Below are 21,564 nucleotides of genomic sequence, written 5' to 3'. Positions count from 1 at the left end.
TCTCCCACCTCCACCTCCCCCCCGCCCCGCCGCGGGCCCTCCCCCCTGCACCTGGTAGCGGCCGCGCCGCCGCCTCCCTCCCGAGCGGCCGCAGCGCCCCGGGCGCGGGCTCGCGCCGGAGCCGGCCTGGTGCGGGCGCTGTCGGCACACAGCGCGCGGCGCTCCTGCTCCCCGGCGGACGCCCGGCCGCCCTGCAGATAAATGCGTCGCCTTCCTCGAGAGTGAGCGAGGGCGGGCGAGGCAGACGCAGACGCCGCCTGTGACAGTGGCAATTCCCTGCGCCCCACATCACATTTGTCTGCCACAGCAGCAACAACAGAAAAGCGGAGGGAGGGAGGGAGGGAGGCGGGAGGAGGGGAGCGGAGCTCCGCAAGTCTTGAGCTCTGCGTGGAGGCTGCGTTTGGCTGGCGTCCTCGACCCCGGGCTTTTTGCACCGCAGCTTGCTCTGAGCAGCGCCCGGGCAGCCGCAGGCGCTCGGTGGCGCGACTCCGCGGCCTCTTGGCGAGCGCGCGTGGGCGAGTGGCCTCGGACACTCTGGCCTCGCGAGGGACGCCGCGCCCTCGCCCCCTTGCCCCGCGGCCCGGCAGAGACGACAGGAAGTTTTATTTGCAGCTTGGAGCCCGTGGCGGATGGTGGGACTCTCCGGCCCTGTGCAGTGTAAGTGCCTGCGGGCGGGCTGGGTTGGCGGGCGGGTGGCGGGACGGGCCCCTGACTGGTGCTAATGGTTCCGATGACCGTCATCTTCGTTTGGATTATTCGACCAAGAGGCTCCAGGCTGTACTTGTCGCTCAACTAGAGTAGGACTACGCACCAGGGCAAGGCGGCACATCGCGGGGGACTCCAGGCTGCGATGACACTGAACTTCGAGGGTCAGCCAAGGAAGCAATTTTTACATTTTCCGCAGTCTTTTAAAGATAGGTTTTCTTTTCACAATCAGCGTATGTGGGCAGGAAGATGAATGTTCTCCCCCCCCCCAACAAAACAACTGATCAAGGTGCTCAGGGTGCGTTTGGCAGGTGGTTCCGACATCCGCATCGTGGGGTTTTAAACTAGAAGTGAAAGGCTGGTTTTGATGGTGGAAAACTTAGCTTCAGGAACAAGAGAGGAGAAATCTTAACTTGGAACTGGGTTGCCATTTGGGTGGGGGTCCGCTTAGCGGCACCCAGGCGCTCTGCGTCCGCTTGCGAACTTTCCTATTATTCATTGGCATTTGGGGTGTTCGAATGGGAAGTCTGTGGAAGGAGGGGCAGGCATCGGCTCCCGCTTGGGACAGATCCACGACTTCGCAGCCGGGGACGCTTTGGAAGGGCCACCTCTGCAGGAACTCCGAGCGTCTCGGGCCCCGCGGCCCGTCCCTTCCTGGTCCTCCGTGGCAGCCTGGACTCAAGGGCGCCCGCCTCTCCCGAGCAGAGAGCAGAACATTGTGTTCTGTATCTCCTGCATGGCGGAGCCCAGACCAGAGCAGCAGCCCGGTAATTCCTTTTCCTTTTCCAGAAATCCCTTTGGTGAAGCCCCCAGGTCAGTGGAGAGGAGCCCCGCTCCCCGCTGCCCATCGCCCTCCAGGCGAAGCTGAAAGGACCGCGACGGTTGGCACAACCGGACCCTCTCCGGGGGCCGACCTGTCGCTAACCAGGATGCTTTAACTTTAAGCAAACACGGTTATGTAGCCTAAGGCGCTTAAATCCAATTTTTGAAACTTTTTCTTTCTTTTTTTGGTAAGGGCGGCCAACCCTTGGAAAAGTTTTGAGTATTATGATTCCGGGAAGTAGGATGTGAACCACGGCTGTTACTAAAAATAGCCGCCTTCCCTCCTCCTCTTCCCCCAAAAGGCCTTTCAGTTTGGAGATTTGGCTGGAGAGTCCTGCACCCCTTGGTATCCTTATTCCTCGCAAACGGTAGTGGAGAAATCTTTTTCAAGATTGGGCACCACAAATTCCAGTGTGGTCCATCCTGGCTGATGCTTCCTGGGAAAACATGCAGACGGGCGCTTTAAGGAATAGCTAGTATTCCCTGGGAGGACCCCGCAAGTACCACAGTCACGGAGGCCAGGGCGTGAGGACCAGGAGAGCTGGAGAGGCCACTCCAGACTAACTTCATGTGCTTAATGTAACTCTGAGCCCTCTTGAATTTTTAACTTCGCTTCCCTTAATTAATCTGCCCAGGGCCTGTATATAAATGGCTGTCCACAGCTGCTGCAAATTGATTTATCGCCTGATAAAGGTCGGGTTGCTGACCAAAGCACTCTTCCTACCTTCTGTGTGAACTGAAATGTGTTTTACAGGATTTTTGCCCCCTCCTAGTCTCCTTTTAAACATCTGTACCATTTTTAAGTGCACTCAGTGGCTTTTATTATCATTCCCCTCCTTTGCATAGAAGAGGAGTGGAACTGGGTCTGTGCCCAGTGAGTCCACCCTCCCTGGAATACAAATTGACTGGCTTCTCTGTGATAAACGGTTTGTTAGTGTTGGGGACCTCCTTTTAGTTTATTGCAGTGGTTTACCTTGACCATGTGAGTATTCTGTTGTGTTCGGTTTCCCCAATCACACAACTCCTTAGAAAAGATCAACAAACACCATTGTGTCTTAAACCATCATAACCCCAATTAGGGTTGATATGTTTAATAGGAGAAAATTCATTATTCTATGCATTTCCCCCTTATGTTTCCTCAAAGTCCAGTCTTGTTTTAACATTAATGAGGCTGTCAGAGAACAGAGAAAGGATGATATATTTCATTTGATTTTGCTTTTTCAGAGAGGTCTAACAACCTCACCCACTGTTAATCCTAAAATCTTAGTTTGATAGTTTGATCCAGGCTTTTTCTTTTCTCCCCAGCTAGGATGGATGTTGAGGAAGTTAAAATCTATCCTTTCCTGTTCTGTATGTGACATTTGATAGTTTATTCTTTCAGAGGACGGAACTGCAACAATAACCAAGGAATCAGGCTCATTCTGGGTACACAAAAATGAATTTAGGATTCTACTAAGAGAAGAACTTTATATTAAGTATCTTTAAGCATTAAATGATTTCATCATAAACCATTTAGACAGTAGTTGCTTTATTTGAAAAGCTGGATATTGTGAGGGAGATTTTCAGTATATAGCTTCTCCAGTGTTCAGTTCCTATCCCATAAAAGCAGTGGAAAAAGCCGACTATTTTTTCTCCAGTGTTTGGACAACTCAAAACAGACCAGAAGTCTTTGAAATGATATTTTCCTTTATATATGAAGTCTCTTTGACCCACTAATAACTGCTAATAATTTGATTTTTAAATGGTCTGTAAAAGGAGCTTTCTAATAAGTATTCTACCTTTAGTACAGTGCAGACTGCACTATTAAATTACAAGTTACTAGATGTAGTAAGTCAGCAACATTTCAGTTACAGATTGTTGCTTTTTAATATTGTGACAATTTTTCTTTTCTAAGAAAAGAAAAATACTGCTTTTGGTGTTAGTATTGGTGATGAGCTCTGCCATTGAAGTGTTACTGTAAATATTTTCAGAAAAAAGAGCACTTCATAAATTGCAAAGAACTACACAAATGTAAGGTGCAACTATAATTTATTTTATCGTAAAATGGAAGCTTCTTCCCCTTTTCCTTCTTTTTTTTTTTTTTTAATGAAAGGGGATCACAAGAAAGAAATGCTTCCAATAGGAATGCTGGTCAGTGGTTGTCAGTTTAGGACATTCTTCACTGTCAAATCCTGTTTCTCACTTCTTTGATATGAACATCAGCTGACAGGCACTGAATGCAAAGCCTTCTTCATTGAGGTTTTATGCAGGCAACATAGCCCTTCATAGCAAAGCAGTCTGAAAAATTGGCACCTGCAGGATTTGCATGTGAAAAAACCGAGTCAGTTGCATTTTGCTGGAGTCTATTACTGTAAGTTATGTAAGTTCAGTAAGAAAGGCTACTTATTGGTTGCTCTTTGGACATTTAAAAGTTCTTTATTTTATAGACTCCTTATCAGATAGTGATCCACAGACTTCACTGATAGCAGAAGCAGGGAGAAGTGAGGTCTGACTTTACAGAAGGTATTTATTATGGGGTGGAGTTGTTTTTAACTATGTGCTTATAGAGTGCTTTTAGATTCATAGTTAATTTTTTAAAAGTGCCTTAAAAGAATGAACTCATTCAACTTTGAGAGTAATCTGTTAGAAGTTAAACAAATACATAAAACTAGGTTAACATAAATATCTTTTGGAAACTGTAGGATTTTAAGAGATATATTTCAATAACAATTCAAAATCTATAAGAAACAATATAATACTTTCATATTTCTAAGCTTTTGGAAAAATGTTGTTTGACTTAATTTTATTTGCTAAATTATGTTTGTTACCTGAATTCCCTTTAAAAATTATATTTGACCTCTTTATGCAAAATAACAAGTGATTTAACAATTGTTAAATCAACTAAAAACCTTTGCGAATGTCAGAGTATTAACCATCAGTGGGGCATTTTATTCAAAGTAAGCTATGTATTATCTAAAGAGACAACTTCCAACTTCACTTTTTTACAGCCATTAATATAAGAGTTCCTAAATAATGTTTAAAGAACAGTGAACATTTTATTAAAGCAAACATTAGTTTAGTTTAATGGAGGTAATTGTAAGTGATAAGACAGAGCAGGTTATCTCTGTGTTGTTTAAACAGAAGGAGCTACTTTGCACTGTTTCCAGTAGCCATCTGTAGAAGAGAAGGGTTTGCACCTGTCTGTCCACACTAATTATAGATTAGGGCCAAAGAAATGAAATTCGAGGAGGTTTTCAGCTAATGAAATCCATACTGATTTTATTGTAAATGTGTTTTATGTAAAGAGGATGATGGTTGAGTTATGAGTGAATAAATCGCTATGTAGCTGCTAGGCACTTGGTTTTGAAGCACAATTCTGCTGCATTAACCTTTGATATTAAAAAGAAAAAGACAAACAACTTAGACATGGATGCTAGCCTTTGTTTGGCATCCATAGCTACAATTTAGTGAGCCACAGTGAGGTTCAGTGTGCAATCTACAAATGTGCCTGTAAAGCAGCTTACACATTAGGAATATTTTCATATTCTGAAATGCAGATGAAGTAGAAGGTAGGTTCTGTTTTAACTTATGCATACAAAGCATTAGAAAATTAGAAAGCCTTTTTTCTTTTTTCTGCATTTCAGCTTCACATACATGAGAAATTAAAGCAAAATGAGTGAGGAATGCATTCTGCAATAAAAGGTCACATGAATGTCTACCACATCTGTTTATAGTAATTATGAACATAATTAACATAAGAATTACAAATGAAATAATGACAAGCTGAGCAATGAGATATTATGCCATAATGGTCATATGTTGGAATTCTCACATTATAGTACACTAGAATTCACATACTCAAAGAAAGAAAGAAAATGCTAGATTTTTATCTGAATTAATGCTTCAAAACTTATCTGCCTAGGGCAGATGGACTTCTTGCTTTTATAGAAAGGTAACCTATTATTAAGAAAAGAACTAGTTGAAATTAAGATTTCAGGTCTCTAGCCTGGACTTTAAGACAGCTGTGATTATATACACTGCTTTCTGTTATACACTTATTCTGTGATTATACTTCCTGATTATTGTATTGCTTTTTTTTTTTTAATTGAAAGCTTTGAAGCAAAGCTGTCTTGGAAGAGAGTCATGGATTCTTCCCATTTGAGTACTGGTTGATCTTTTTTATAAATGAGCCAAAAGTCAGTGAACAAACAAGGTAGTAGAAATACTGTTCCTTTACAAAATCTGAACATTGACAGATTACCTTTTGTGCAGTTTTCTTCACGCCTACTGTTTAGGATACCTATTAAAGAAAAAATTTAAGTCTGTTCTGGGTTTGAAAGCAGGACTAATGCATTTTTCATTTTTATTAGCATATGTTAATTTACAAGATAATGTGTTTCATTGTGACATTTTCATATATGCATATCTAGTGCATTTTTTTAAAAATAGCATTTGAGAGAGCATTTAGTGGGAAAATCACTGGGCATTTGTAAGTTTTATTTTTTTTCTTCCTACAGTTTCATTGGATTTTTAGGTGTTTGTATGTAGTCTGTGCCCAAATGGATCCAACTACAGTACAATAAAGGGGAGGGTATGTGTGGTTGCTTCTGGTTACTCTGAATGCAGTTTTCTGTAACAGCTAGAGAAAAGGTGAAAGGGGACCTTTTATGGGAGCTAAAATGATACTCTGGAAATCTGTTATTAAATTTAAAACATGTAGGAATGACAGATTTTCACCCATTTAGAGCCCACTTGATTTTGTAATGTAGCTTGCCAAATGGTTTGCATCCAACACTGCACCCTTCTCTAACTATTGAACCTGGTCACTTTTTGAAGATTTATGGAGAAATATTACCTTGTTCTCCTCTCAGAGATACCATGAGGTTTTCCACATTATTGGATTACTGGAGGATTGTAGCAAACCCCTTTTTATCTGACATTCATTGCATGACAAGATTTTCACACATGCCCTTCCCCCACTATGGCCAGCTTTCTTCACTTTGTGTTACCTATCAAATTTCCCTTGATTCATTTCTTTGGGTGGGAGCAAGAAGGGAGGGGGGGGTCCACTACACATAAAACCATTTTATAGCAAGTGATTTGGAGGGGGAGTGCTTGATTAAACAATACCCCTCTCATTTTCTGAAGGACCTCTTAAAATTTGTCTCCCCTGAAAGGCCACTGCTAGCTCTCTTGATCTTCTGTTTTTCTCCACTCATTAGTCCATTTCCCCATGCCCCCATTTTGTCCCTTTTTATTCAGATCCCATGCACAAACTATTTTATGACCCCAAGTTTCACAGCAGCTGGGTCTATACAGTATGTGCCATGAAAAATTATGTAGCTTATTGAACTCACTCTTCATGCTGCTGTGAAGGCTGATCTTAGCCAAGCTTCAGAGCCTTGAAATACAACACAGCCAAATACTCCTCCTCCCCCCAATAAAAGAATCTTCTTTGTCACATTGTCTGCACTCCATTAAGGATCTGATCAGATGTTCAGATTGTCTGACGGGTGCATTTAAAAGTGAAAAGGGGCTCCCAAGGGACTACTCAGGTGTATCTCACTCTTGACCCTGCTGGGGAGGAGGATGAACTCTGGTCTGACCATCCAACATTAGCCTCTGCTTGTTCTCTGATTGATTCTAGGGCTCTGGGTGGGCAAAGGGCTGTGAGGCAGCTCAAGCCAAGATCGATTGTCTTAATTTCAAATTCCCACCTCCAAAACAGAACCTCAGATGTATACATAAGAAACCCCCTCCCCCAACACAATTTCTGGAGGTGGAGCAGGTGTCTCAGAATCACCTGTAGCTAACAATCACAAGTGGTCCTTCTTATCACAATGATGCTGGCTGCATAGAGTCTACAGCTGGGATACATTAAAGCCCTTAGAAAGAAGCTATTTTATATCTGTCTGTATCTCCATATGTGTGTTGGGGTTGGAATTTAGGTTCACCAGAGAAAGGGACCTGAATGCCCACTGGAGGTTGGTCTGAAGGCTGCAGGACTGCTGTGGACTTACTAGGTTTGTTTTGCAAATTGTGTCTATTTGGATGAAGGTGAGATGGTGAAGTTCTCATTGTTACACTCTGCCAAAAGAGAGCTCTTGAGCCCTCCCTGACCTTGACAGAACCTCTAAAATGTTCACTGCCTTTTTTGCCCTGGATCCGGGAAATCCATTTTACTAGTATAGATTGCCCCCCTTTTTCTTGGGGGGATAAGGACAAATTTAGAGGGTGCAGGCAATGATCCCCAGCCAGCCTCCAGCCTCAGGGTAGCTCTCCCCCACTTTGCTGCCCCATGGTGGGGCCTGTGGCCCCCCTCCTCCATTTCTTCCCTCCTGCCTGTCTCTTCTCTCTTCCTTCTCTCTCTCTCTCTCTCTCTCTCTCTCTCTCTCTCTCTCTCTCTCTCAATCTCCCCTCTCGCTCTCTCTCCCACTTTTCCTCCCTCTCCCGCTCCGTCTCACACGCACCCTCTGTTTATTTTCCTGCCTCCATCTGGGCCCTGCTGATATTGTAATCACCCTGATGCACGTTGGCTCCTCTCCTCTCCCTCCTGCGCTCACACACTCACTCACACACAATGTGCCATCCTGACAAGCCTTTTACTTCTGATAAGCTCCGATGTGTGTTTAATGAATACAAAGCCGCGGTCTGGGTGCCGCCTCGGCCGCGGCCGCCTCTCCCGCGCTCCTTTGCCAGAAGGTAATCTCCGTGAACGGGGGGAGCGCGGGCGGAGGGGGAGGGATGGAGGGATGGAGGGAGGAGGAGGGGGCGCCTGCACGGGGGGCGCGGGGAGGCGGCTCTGCGCGCTCCCTCTCTCCCTTTCCAAATGATTCAGAAGTCGATAAGAGCAGGAGAAGTGAAGATGTAACATGTTATCTGTCGCTCCTCTTAGCTGGCGGAGAGAATTTACATTTAAAGATTAGCAGAGGGAAAAAGAGAAATCTGCCTTTTGTTGTGCGGGGTGAGGAGGAGGCATCAGCCCTGGCCTTGACGCTATCTCCCATCACCTCTGCTATCCAGACAGGACTCACGGAGGTGAGATTACCGGAGGGTCTTATCTTTAATTGGGTTTAGTTTTGCCAGTCTGAATAGGTTTAAAGAGACTCGATAAAGGGGGAACAATAGATTATTTATTGACTGGACTTTCAAGCCTTTAGATGAAGAAAGGAGAGAAAGACCTGCTTAACAACTTGATTAGTTCAGTTTTATTTTTATTTTAAGGTGACACTGTCTTCCTGCTGGTGGCAGAAGGAAGGGCTAGAGAACTTAGGAGCAATTGGAATGACTTAAAATGTCTTATTGCGTCTTCACTCCCATCTCATGCCTTTCTGAGCGCCAGACACCTGCCTTACGTTAAAGGAGTTTCATTTACCCCTTCCATTTAGGATTGATAAACTGAGTGAAGATGGTAGAGGTTTATGGGATTGGTCATTAATGTTTGGTTTTGTGCGACACGTTTTAATGCTAAAAGGTTCTGGAATGAGTGAGAAAAGCAAATGAAGCCTACTTTTAATATGGAATCAGTTGGTTGTTGTAGTATGGTTTAACTCTGACTTGAGGTCTGTTAGGTCTGTTAGACTTATATTTTGCATTTGAACCATGATTTTTTTAAAAAAAATTTTTGCCTGAGGTCAGTGTAAAAATAAAAAGAAGAAATTTTTTTTTGGCTTATGCATGTATCTCAAATATTATTATACCAACTTTAGAAGGTTCTTAAAATGAATAAAAGTAGCCAAAATGTTTGCTTTTGGCTCCTACCTATTGTCAAGGTAGGTGTTTTGTAGGTAGATAAATATGAGCCTGTAACTAAAAGCCTAATTAAAATTTGTTTAAAGCCAGAGGGACATGTTTCCTTGTTGACAGCAGCAGATCGATGGGGTAAGACAATAGAGTCCCATTATTTTACTTCCATTGACTGAACATATTGACATTTCAGGTTTGCTGTTGCCTCAGTGAACATGATGAAACACTGAAATTCACAGACCAACTGGTCAGAGTGGCACATATATTACTGTATGTTATTTCTGCCTTCAGGTTACCTTATCATCAGGGAGAAAGGGAAAGGACAGCCTGAAATCCTTCAGAAAGGGTAGTCCTTTTCTTGACTAAGAAACTGACAGATAGCATGTCTTAGGATCACCATTAATTTTATCCAGAATGGGATATTACATAGAACTACATTGAGCACTTTTATTTAAAAATCTGAGAAGCAACCTAGCTAACAATCTTGCATGTTTTAGTAAGAGAATACCCATTTTCAAGATTTACCTTTATCTGCCCTTAGAGGTATTTACAGCCAGTGGTCACTTCACTTAGCTTACCAGATTGGGTTTGGTGACATCCATTTTTTCCCAGTCTGCTATAACCAAACAGACAAATACCTGCTAATTTGATACCTGATAAAAGAACGTGTAGGGTCTCTGACTTCTGGTTTCTGGTTTTCTTTCGGGTAGGTGAAACAAGAAGTGAACTGGCAAGGGTATATCTTATGCTCATGTGCGTGCATGGACAGTGATATGTATGGATATATATGTGTGTATTGTAAGTAGAGGAAATACTATTTGTTATTTTCTTAGTGTAATCTACCATTTTACATATTTTCCTGTAGCCTTTACATAATAACATTAAGTATTAGGCAGACATTGAGTCAAAGAAAATTGAACCATACAAAAAAGTGAATAAGGAAAAAAAGGGACCCAGCACATTTTTTATAATTTAATGAAAATATTAAACTATTATGAATATGATTTATACACAGCAATTGTTGCCATCAAGCAGGCAACTGATGCCCTTTCCAGTGTTCAGAACAAAACTAGTCTTTTATACCATTTTCATGAAAATGTTAGGTTTCTATTTGATCAGCAGGTGCTGCTGAGATGAAAGCCATGTGTAAATTTTCAGAAGGCCAAAAGTGTCAATTCAGAAAAGGAAAGTGATAAGAGAAAATGCAATCAGTTTTCCTGTTTTCAATTTGTGCAGGATTTGAAGAGCTGTTTTGTTAAACTGCTACATCTGCTCCAATATGAATATTGAACTACTTCACTAAAAATAACAACCTATAATTTGGAAGCTACTGCAGTCTTTTGTTAATGTGAGTGGGTTATTTAAAAACAAAAAAACAAAAAAATAAAAAATAAAAAAACCAATTTTCTATTCTGACACTCTCTTGCCTAATGTGCATTTTCATTTGTTGGCACTTTTATCCTCAGCAGATAAATGGTATTATGCAATTGGGACCTCATCTTGTTTGACTATAAGAGAGGTTTTCATAGGTGAAAATCCCGGTAGTATAAAAAGGGTTCACACAGACAAAATTTATTTTAAAGTAACCTTTTAAATAACGTGTTTAAAAATCAGATAATTATTCCAAACATTCTAGAATACTACAATTTTTTTAACTTATTGCCAAGTACTGTAACAAAGTTAACACTATTCTGTTGCATACTGAGCATTCTGTGATTTATTTCACCTTTAATATACCTGCAAATGTAAGTTTAAACTAATCAGGGATATTTTACCTAACAGGGCTTTCAGAATAATTTTTTTCGTGCTTAAATAAAATGATTAAATTATGCTTGAGTGCCTACATACAAAAGCTTTGGCTTCTATAGTACTGCTAATCAAATAAGTTTTATGGACAGGGAAAGCACCACATTAGAGAAAAATTAGATGCATTTTACTAGTGACATTTCTAGGAAAGACATGTTCTTTAAAATTATCTAGTGTTAATTAAAAAAACTGTAACATGTCTTATGAAATCATAATAAAATATTTCATTCTACAATAAGAGAGTGAATAGCAATGCTATCTACATGAAACATGGGTATACATAATTGAGGTAGAAGGAAAACTGATGAAATTTGGATAAGGTTCAATATTGATTCAATCCTTGATTGCATTTGGGTTGACTTGTGGCTAAAGTAATTTGTCCAGGGTGAGACCTGATCACTGCTTAGGATCAATTAGCTATGTAGCTTGTGGCTTCACACTTGAATTGCTAGACACACTTTTCACAGATAAACCCAGAAGATCTCAAAATGGATAAAGGGAAAGCTAGGCATTGTGACATATTAACATGTTTGATATTAACAAATGTGATGTTTCTTCTGAAAGAACAGTATTGAATGTGTACATTTTGATTACCTATATGTAACCAGCCAAGGAATAATGTTCTTAAGGAATTTAATTTCCCATGTGGCATGTCATATCTTTAAGAGGACTAGGTATCATGTGATATATTCCTTAATATAGCACCATGTACTTTGCTGCTCTCAAGAAAAGAGGTTGGATCATGTACCTGTGTTAGAAATGTCTATTCACAGATGTAATTCCATCACTTGGGATGGTTTGTGCTGAAGCCACAGACCTTACATGGACCAATGGGGGAAGGCTTCCTGGTACTGTTCAGAATTATTTGTCTTTATGAAATGATGCCCAAGCTCTACTAACATCAGAATCACTGATAAAGTAATGGCCATGGCTGATGTTTAAAGCATAAGATTTTCTTCTTTGAAAAAGTTTAAAACCATCAATGTTGCTTACAACCACTAATATTTTCAGTGATAGAGACCAACTTAAATCCCCTGCTTTGATAGTTCCAATTGTGATTTTCTGTGCACTGTAACTTCATGTTTTTGAAGGTTTTTGTATTGATCAGGGTTTCTAAGGCAAATCAGTATTTAGGTGAATAGGGCCTTTAGAGCATAGTTCATGGGGAAGAGAAATGCAAAGGGGACAAATGTGAAGTTTTTCCATTGTGTCTCCAGTCTAAGTACCTGTAAATGCATTGGGGAATGTGATTGACTGGCTTTTTTAATCTTTTAACACCTGGGGCACAGACCACTTCTGAGTGTGCTCTGAACTTTCAAGGTCTGCCATATAGTTGTTGGTCTTGGGCGAGGTCAGAGGAATTAATAAATATCAGAGGCAGATTATGAGTCTGACCTTAACTTTCATGGGCATTTTCATCACAGATTTTAAATAAATGAGTAATCAGAATTTCAGTTTCTTTCTTTCTTTTTTTTTTTTTTTATGGTACTGGGACTTGAACTCAGGGTCTCATGTTTGCTAGGCTTGCTAGGCTTGTTAGGCAGGTGTTCTACCACTTGAGTTATTCCACCAGCCCAGCATTTCACTTTCTTCCTGTCAAAGAACTCCTGGTCATAGTTGTTCTTCTGGCTTAACTTTGCCCCAGTTTTAAATATTGTGGTTTTCTTGTGTTCCCCAATTTAACGGCCTACTTTGTTCCTCAGTTGTAATAATTAGGACCTTATTCTCTGAATACCTGGCTTATAGTCTCCTTAGCAGCCATGATCTATGCATCCACTGTTTTATTTGCCTCCCTGTTAGAGTTAACTACTAGCTCATATATCCTTGAATACTCCCATCTATATATCAGTCTTCATTCCTCCATATCTCTAATCCAGGTGTCTCTTCCCTTGTCAGAATACATCCATCCTATACTGAACTGACTCCATCAGGAGTCAGTCCATTCCCTTTGTTGAACCCATCCAGCACTCTGGAACAATTTTTACCTAGTGTCCCTAGACTTGTCCCATCCTGTGGGTCAGTTTGTATCTTAATCCCACATCCCTCAGTTAGCCAGGTCCAACTTTCAAGAAACTTCTTGAGATAGAGGAAAGGGATTCTGTATCATCTTTTACTATAGAGAAAGAGTTTGTAACTGGTTGAATAGTGTAAAGTACTCTGTTTACGAAAAGAAGGACTTGGTGTGGGAGTGCTGTCCCCTAACTAATAAGCAAAAGGGGATTCCCTTTTTAGTTCAGTCACTGACTTCCTGGGTCAAATGAATTCCTTAAGAATAAGATGAGGGTACCTCCTAATGTATGAATTTGTATACAACACTTCAAATAGACCTTGGGATATTTCACATGGTTAGGAGAGTGAAAAATAATCCTTTACTTATTTTGGAACATAGCTCTGAGGGGGCACTGTCTTCATAGAGTTGGGAAATGTATCAGTTTAGAGCATCCCTGTCCTCCCCCTCTTCTGTAGGTGGAGAAGTGGCATGGGGAAGAGGGAGCCAGTTTTCCTGGACCTTAGGTGATGGCTGAAATTTTGGTTGTTGCTCTACCTTTTTCATAGGCAGATGATGTAGGAATGGATCTGTTTGTGCAATGAAGAGGAAATAAAGGGTGAAGTTTTGTTCAAGGAAAAAAGCCTTTATCCTTTCCCTTATGGTTACCGGACAAGATGATGAACTGGCTGTAGGAGTGATGCTAAAGTGGGTGGAAATTGGCTGTTGAATATGCATTTTCTGTATTCTGCCATCTCAAAGTTTAGAACTGAGGCACTGGGGAAATTTTAAAAATGACCAAGTTTAAACCAAGTTTGGAGAGAAGCTGGTAACAACTTACTTAAATGAACAGTGGCTCACTGTTATTTGACTCTGCATCAAGTCTTAAATAATGGAAGATTGGAAAGTTGTCCTTTGTTTGGTCTGACCAGTCAGGTGTTGCTTCTGAAAACACTTATTACCAATTTTGCCTTGACTTTGTTCTTTTCTCTGCTTTATAAAATTGCTATAAGAGATTAAGATATAGACATTATTAAAAGTTTGATCCTAATTTATGAAATCATTAACAGTGAAGCAAAGCTGAGGAGCTGTTACATTCTTCTGTTTAATCAAGGTGAGCATTTTATCATCATCCAGGAAACTTGTACTGTGTACTAGAGACATCTTTGATTGTCAGGGCTTAGAAATAATGTTATTTTCATCTGTCATTAGAAATGGAAATCACAGGAATCACTGTTGCTTTATAGGCTGTTGAAATTTTTTTGTTTTGGTATTAGTTTAGTGTGAAGCCAAATTGAAATTCTTTGCCACAGAGGAGAATGTCTCATAAGTATATTTGCAGTGAGTTCTTACTTAGTACTTGACTACACTGGGTGGAATATTACATCAGAGAAATATTAGAGAAAATATTACTGGGAGATGTGATAAAAGTTTGTCTAAAGAAGCTGAAGAAGTGCCAGAAAAGTTAGGAGCTTTGGTCAGGCAATGAGATAATCAGAGCACTAGGAAGGAGAACTAGCAGTGAGATGTTGTTATAAAAAATGCTTGGGAGGGCTCTTCTGCTAGACTTTTTTTTTTTGTGAATTTACCTAGTAACACTCAGGAGATCAGACCCTAAGGATATTAGGAAAGCAGATGGATAATGGACCTGAAAGGGTCTGCACAGACAGTGAGGCCAGGGAAATAACATAGCAGCATTGTAGAGAATATTTCAAATGCATTTCCATTTGATTTGGCAAGTGGAGTATCAGAAATTGGGAAATCATCCCCCAATGGTGGTAAGCATGGTGCTAAAAGTTCTGCTTTATGTATAGTCTTAGGAAGTTGGTTAATCTGTCTGGTTAAAACTAGAAGTACTCTTAATCTCAAGACAGAGGAAGATGTGAGCTGTAAGACAGGTCATGAAAGACTGCTAGTTTATTTTCTGAGTCTATGCATATGTTATGTACACAGTGATGAGCAAACACAGCTGGGAAGAACAGCAGATGATATTGGGACTGGAACTGTGATATTTTTCAGACTGACACAGTAATCCTTCTTTCCTGTGAAAGGGTTCTTTTTTAAGTGACTGTTAGGGTTCTGTAACTTTTATCATGTATCAGTCAAGTATTGTCCTTCACTAGCCAGCTCCTTTGCCCACCTGTCACACATTTTCATTCTTATCTTTAGCTAGATTTATTTAGGAAAGAGATTCATATTCAACCTCTGATGGGAAAGAAATGTGTGACTTCTCATCCTTTTGTTTATCTAAGGGTAGGTAGATCAATGCAGATGTAAAGGGAAAGGAAATGTGATCAGCGTCCATGTCCAAATTAAGCTTTGAGTTGACTAGAGGGAATGGGTAGAAAAATATCACAGGAAAATAGAAATGAAGAACATAAAATGAGCAACCAATAAACCTAATTTGACTTTTTCTTTTTTTTGGTGGTACTGGAGTTTAAACTCAGGTCTGTATTCTTGGTAGGCAGGCATTCTACCATTTGAGCCATGCCCTGAGCCTCTAATTTAACTTTTTTTTTTTTTTTTTTTTTCTGTGGCACTGGGGTTGAATTCAGGGCCTCATGCTTGCTAGACAGGGCTCTACCACTTGTGCCACTCCGCCAGTCCTCAAATTTGACTTTAAGAAGAAAGACACTATTTTTGTAGCCCTGGTAAAGACCTTTTCAGTGTACCTGAAAGAAAAGTAAAATGTGTACTCCTGCAAGTGAATCTCTAATAAATTGATAAATATTTAATAAGTAAATTCCTACTATGTGTAAGGCAGAGTGCTAAGGAGGAGATACAAGGCAAGTAGTAGGCTCAATTCCTACTGAACAATAAGCCCATATGAGACAGTTAATAGCTACAAAGTTTGTGGACTTTGATTACTTGCCAATTAAATGGAACAGTAAATGGGGCTTTAGAGGTGGGAGTGAATTGGAATTTAAGCTTGTTTTGAGACAAGTAGGATTTATCAAGACAGAGCTATTGTAATGGGGTTGTAGTAAGTTATGAGGTAGGAATGGGGAATGCAGAACTAAGGTGTGGAAATGGCCTTTGGAGGAGAATTGGGGGAGGGGTGGAGAGAATATATTAATAAGTATGGTTGCAACAAAGGGTGATTAGAGCAGAGTAATCATAAATGTCTTGGATGTCAAGCATTTGATTTAAGCTTCATCTGAATTAGCCAAAAGTTTTAAAAACTGTCCCGTGAGAGCCCTCAGGGTTGGGAAGTGAGTGCCCAGGTTTGGCATAGGGCCTTTCATCTATCTCTTTACTGTAAAGCCAGAATAGGTCGGCTTTTGTAATAACTTTCTTTCTTTCTTACTTTTTTTTTTTTTTTTTTGAAATTAGGTTCACTGGTTGAACTTCTTTTGAAAAATAGATACCATTGTAAAGCAAATATAAACAAAACCAAAGTTTAAAAAAAAAAAAAAGTACCAGGCCAAGGGAAACCATGAGCCCATTGAAAATTGAAGAGTTGGTCCAGTTGGGATGGGGAGACTCTGGAGACTAAAGCCAGGCAGGAAGCTTATTGCCACAGTTTATTGTGTTTTGTTTGTTCTTTTGTGGAACTAGGGTTCAAAACCAGGGTCTTGTGCATGCTAGGCAAGTGCTCTACCACTGAGCACATTCCCAGCCCCTTTTTGAGACAGTTTGGATTTTAGATATTGTAGAAGGATGACCAGGATTGGGTTGGTAGGATGAGAGATAAGAGGCACTGCAAAGTTAAAAAAAAAAAAAAAATTAAAACTTGGATAAAGGGGTGGATTTGGAGAGGGGGAAGGGTTAACAACCTGGATTAAGTGTCAAGTGCACTTAACTTGCCAGAACTTGGGAAACACTTTGGGTGTTTGTTTAAGGGGCAGCTTCCCTACCCTACTGCAGGGTCATAGAATAGCAGCCTCCAGAGAGGAGCCTCAGAATCTGTTCATATACCCCAAACCCAGGGATTCTTTTTTTGTGGTGCAAATTTCTGTGCAAAGTGACAGAAATTTTATTAGGAAAGGAAAGCAGAGACTCCCATGAAGGAGGGGCTGGAAGAAGGCAACTCAAGCCCAAACCCAGGGATTCTTGTGGTCCCAGATGCCTTTGGGAAATTGTGATAGGGCTGTCAAGTAGTAGGTACTCCTTAAAAAGGGTTGTTATATAGAAGATATATTATTTACCTCCTTGGGACTTGACTTTCTTATGTGTTTTCGCTCTTTGCATGAATTTCCAAATGTTCTGAGTTTCCCTTTTGCAGATGTCTTCTAGCTCTGTGTGAGAATAAAAAGTGGTTAGGTGGGCTGGATTCTGGACCCTTAGCTTCCATCTGACCAAAGCAAACTCGGATGTATGTGTTTTGCATACTTTAGATATTGGAATTTGGTTGCAGGCTAATCTGTGAAACTTCTTTTAGTTTTAGTATTATGTGGAGAGACAAGATAGAGAGGACAGAATGAGTAGTTAAGGAGAATTAATGAAATCAGTGGGCATCAGATCCTGGGCTCCACACTCTTGGGGTTGATATTTTCAAGTGTACTTTAAGTGAAAAAAAAAAGTCATCAAAATATCTAAGTTAGATACAAATTTGTCTTCATATATTTGATAATCAACAATCAAATCATGTGAGACCATGATTTTTGTTTTAAAATGGAGGCCTCATATTGGAAAATTAATCACTTTTAAAATTGTTAATGAATTGCTAATGGTTAATTGTCCTCCATTTAAGAGATTTTAGTTAACAGAAGAAGTCACATCAATAATACCTATGTGTATGAAGACTTTTAGGGTAAATCATCAAGATTGCATTATTATTATTTTATTGTGGCACTGGGGTTTGAACTCAGGACCTCACACTTGCTAGACAGTGCTCTACCACTTGAACCACCCACCAGCCCAAGATTGTATTATTTTAAGGTCTTTGTTTTATCTAGTGTTACTTCATTTGAAAACATGCTGTCAATTCTTTTTTTACTTTTTGAACTTCAAATTTGAGGTTTGTGGTTTTGTTTTAAAATCTGTCAGAACTGAATTTTTTAAAGACTTATTCCCTTCTGTTGTCATCAACTCTGCTTGATAAACCTTAATTATTAACAGTCAAAAAGAACTTCAGCATAAAACATTTTTTTTAAAAGAATGAGACCAATTTATATATGTTGATAGTCATTCTTGAGATATATTGTAAAATGAAAAGACTAAGGAGCAGAAGAGTGTATGTAGTATTCCACATTTGTACAAAAATTTTACAAACTTCTAATTGTGTAATCTTGTGCTTACTTCTAAAAGTAAGCACAAGAACCTGGCAGTACTGCTTGCTTTTAGGGAAGAGCACTGGGCCTGGGCATTGGTGACAGGAAGACGCCTTTGTGTCCTGTGCCCTTTGGTGTTGTGTCTTTTGTAAATCAGCTGGTATTACCCACTGCAAAGTTACCAGTTGCTGTGAGCCTGGTTTCACTGGTCTGGGATTCTACCCTTCTAGATAACAGTGTTGCTGATCTCTTCTCTGCCAATAGGCAGTTGAGTACAGGAGTTAAGAGACCCGACTCTTACTATTCTTACTGTCATACCATTTGCTTAATCTCCTGCTACCTTTTTTCCTCTGGAAACAGTTCTAATCCAGGCCAGAATAGCATGACCTAAGGGTGGTGCACAACTCTCATCAAGGCTCCCTTCTTCCTGCTGTCTGGCTTGCCAGTTCTGGAGCTGTCTATCTCTTTCTCCTAGAAACTCCCTGTGGTATCTTTTCTCTCTGGCCATTCCTTCATTCAGAAACACTGTGGAAAGCCTGGCTGTATTTGATGTTCTGGTAATAGGGATGCTCGAGACAGACAACACTCCTGCTTTGCCTGGCCTCCCCTTTTTCAGCCTTCTCTAGGAACCTGGGCTGCTACCTGTTTCATGCCTGTGCTCCTAAGCTCTTTCTGCAGCCACCAAACCTGGCCTGCTTCACCTTCTCCTCAGTTTGTGGTGAAATTTTTCCCCCTGAAGTCTCATGACCTCTCTTTCCCAGAGAGAATTTATCACATGCAACTTTCTGTCTGTGAGAATCAGATTCTCTGCTGGTTTGTAAACTCCTGAACATGGTAGCCTGGAATAACTAAGATTCTTTATGATGCTTTACTAGTTATTGAACTTGCTATTTATCACCCTGAAACATTTTGTTGCTAAGACCAAATTGCAGTCTTTGGTTCTAAGAGCAAATATTTCATTCCCACTCTCTATTTTGGTCCCTTTCACTGTTTTTCTTTTTTCTTTCTTTCGTTTTATTTTGTTGTTGTTGTTTTGAGCAAAAGAGCAGAGGTTTATTAAGCAGAGAGGAAAAGAGAAGAAAAGCTCCCGAACTCAGAGCTTCAAGCTTATAAAGCAGGTACTCTTCTGCTTGAGCCACATCTCCAGTTCCTTTTGTCTGTGGTTATTTTGGAGATGGGGTGTTGTGAACTATTTGCTTGGGCTGGCCTTGATTCACCTTATCTTCCCTATCTCAACCTCCCAAGTAGCTAGAATTACAGGCTTGAGCCACTAGCACCTGGCTCCTTTTTTACTTTATTTTGAGACAGGGCCTTATTATGTTGTCCAGGCTGGAATCACACTGTGAGCCTCCTGTCTCAGCCTCCTGAGTAGCTGGGATTGTATTTGTATACCACCATGCCTCACTTCTTAACCTGTTTTTATTTCATTTTTTTATCCTGAATTTTGTAAATAGGCTTTTTTTTAAAGGATGAGCTCCTTGAACTTGTAAGCAAAAATTTGGATATATGAATATTTTATGAACTGGAACAATCTGTTCCTTTGATTAGGGATTCAAATAAGGCTAAAAACCATTTCCGTGGTTTCCAGCTTTCTCCACCCAGATATCCCTGATTATCTCTTAGATCTCTGGCTCTCTTCCTCTGTTAGTTACCCATATCTGCTTTCTGGTCAGATGCCCATGCTGAACACTCTCCTGGTCCCTTCCCCATTCCATCCAGTCTTGTCTTCTCTCAGACATGGTGTGAGATTCCAACTGCTCTGCTGTCTGATAAACCAGAGTCAAGGTTGAAAATGACATTGGCCTCTCAGCTTCAGATTCTGTGGCTGAATGCAGAAGTGGGGTCAGAGTCTTACTGGTTCACATAAGAAAAGACCATTTCAGTAGGACAGGCTTGAGCTGCTTCATGCTAATGGGCTGAGCAATTTTAGACAGATATGTATGAGGAGGAGCACATTGAAGCTCTTATGACTTAGGGCTCACGTAACATCTTATTTACTCGCTCAGGGAAGAGCCCATTTCAGCGATCACTCCTTGAAGTCTACTGACTTGCCTGAGATGACCCTGCATGAATGATTGGCAAGATCTGACTTTCTTACTTCAAGGCTGTGGTTCCAGGACTTATTGCCATTCTCCTGGAGCTCTTCAAATCCCATCACCTAGGAACTTCTGCATGAATAGGGCTAGCCACACAGACTGCAGATGGGAATTATAGTAAAGTAAAAATAGAAAACTGTCAAGACCTTCCATTGCACTTAGAAAAGTTACTGCTTAGGGTGCAAAAATACCCCAAGTTAGCAAGTTTCTAAGACACAGACAGAGATGGAGAGAGGGAAGTAGGAAAGAGGGAAGGAAGGAAAGAAGGAGGGAAGAAAAGAAGGAAAGAGGGAGGGAGGAGGAGGGGGGAGAAAGAGAGAGAGAGAGAGACAGAGAGAGAAAGAAAGAACCACCAGCTGATAGAGAGCAGCTGCAACCAGACCATGTTGCAGCTGGACAGTTGTAGTAGCCCCCTGAGATATGTGACCATCAACCATGAATGCAGATACTTCCAAAGTCTCGTTTTTCTTTTATGTGAAAGTTGCCAGCATGGAACAGATGCCTTTATTTGGAGAAACCAGTCTTTGGAAATAATTGGTTCTCTCTTCTTTTATCCCCTAGAGATGGTCTTTGGCAGATGAAATTAGATGAGGGAAAATAAATTAAATCACAATACATTCGTTCATAATATTTTTTCTTTGTCTCTTCAAAATGTTTTAGAACCTGGAGCTTAATACCTCATTTTACATTTTGTTGACTGATCATAGATGCTTTATCTCTACCACTATTAATACAGAAAAACATAATGGTTTTAGTATATCACTTGTGAGTGATAGCCTTTAGTTTTGTTTTAATGCTTTGAGCCATAATGTTAAAGTAAGTATTACCACCTTTCCAGTGTCAAATGAGAGGAACTGACCACACTGAATAAAGTAATACTTGGTGCTAGGAGCACAAGGATAAGGACTTTGCAAGTATTATCTTTTATCTTTACACCGTCCTGGTAAGTTAGGTATTATTATCCTAGAGCTTTAATCGCAGATTAAATCTGAAGCTTAAAGAGGTTAAATGACTTGTCCAAAAACAAATAGCTGATAAGTAAGTGTAGGAGCTGAGGTTCTGTTCCAACCAAAGCATTCATGCAGTGGACTTTTAAATACAGATCACAATCATTTTACAACATTTTATTTTTTAAAAGTTATCACTATAGCAGAGGAGATACTTAGGAGCTTGCTATCATTTAAAATTTGCTACTTTGGCCATTTTGAGT

General features: G+C 40.4%; 1 protein-coding gene across 4 annotated transcripts in view; it reads left to right on the top strand.

Annotated features, from left to right (window-relative positions):
* The first annotated feature begins 341 nt into the window (after positions 1-341).
* Runx1t1 (RUNX1 partner transcriptional co-repressor 1) overlaps positions 342-21,564 on the top strand; it is a 143,376-nt gene continuing 122,153 nt past the window's right edge. The window contains exon 1 of one of the 4 annotated variants that reach the window (XM_074068827.1): positions 342-657. Coding sequence is in view for 1 of the 4 variants with exons in the window: in XM_074068828.1 (XP_073924929.1) it covers positions 630-657 (28 nt within the window). In the remaining 3 variants the exon portion in view is untranslated. Of the gene's footprint in view, positions 658-8,404; positions 8,545-21,564 lie in introns of those variants that run through there. The other 3 variants (XM_074068828.1, XM_074068830.1, XM_074068826.1) reach the window with 3 other exon arrangements.

The sequence above is a fragment of the Castor canadensis genome, chromosome 3, assembly GCF_047511655.1.
Source record: "Castor canadensis chromosome 3, mCasCan1.hap1v2, whole genome shotgun sequence".
Classification (NCBI taxonomy): Eukaryota; Metazoa; Chordata; class Mammalia; order Rodentia; family Castoridae; genus Castor; species Castor canadensis.
This window is presented reverse-complemented; position numbering and strand designations above follow the sequence as displayed.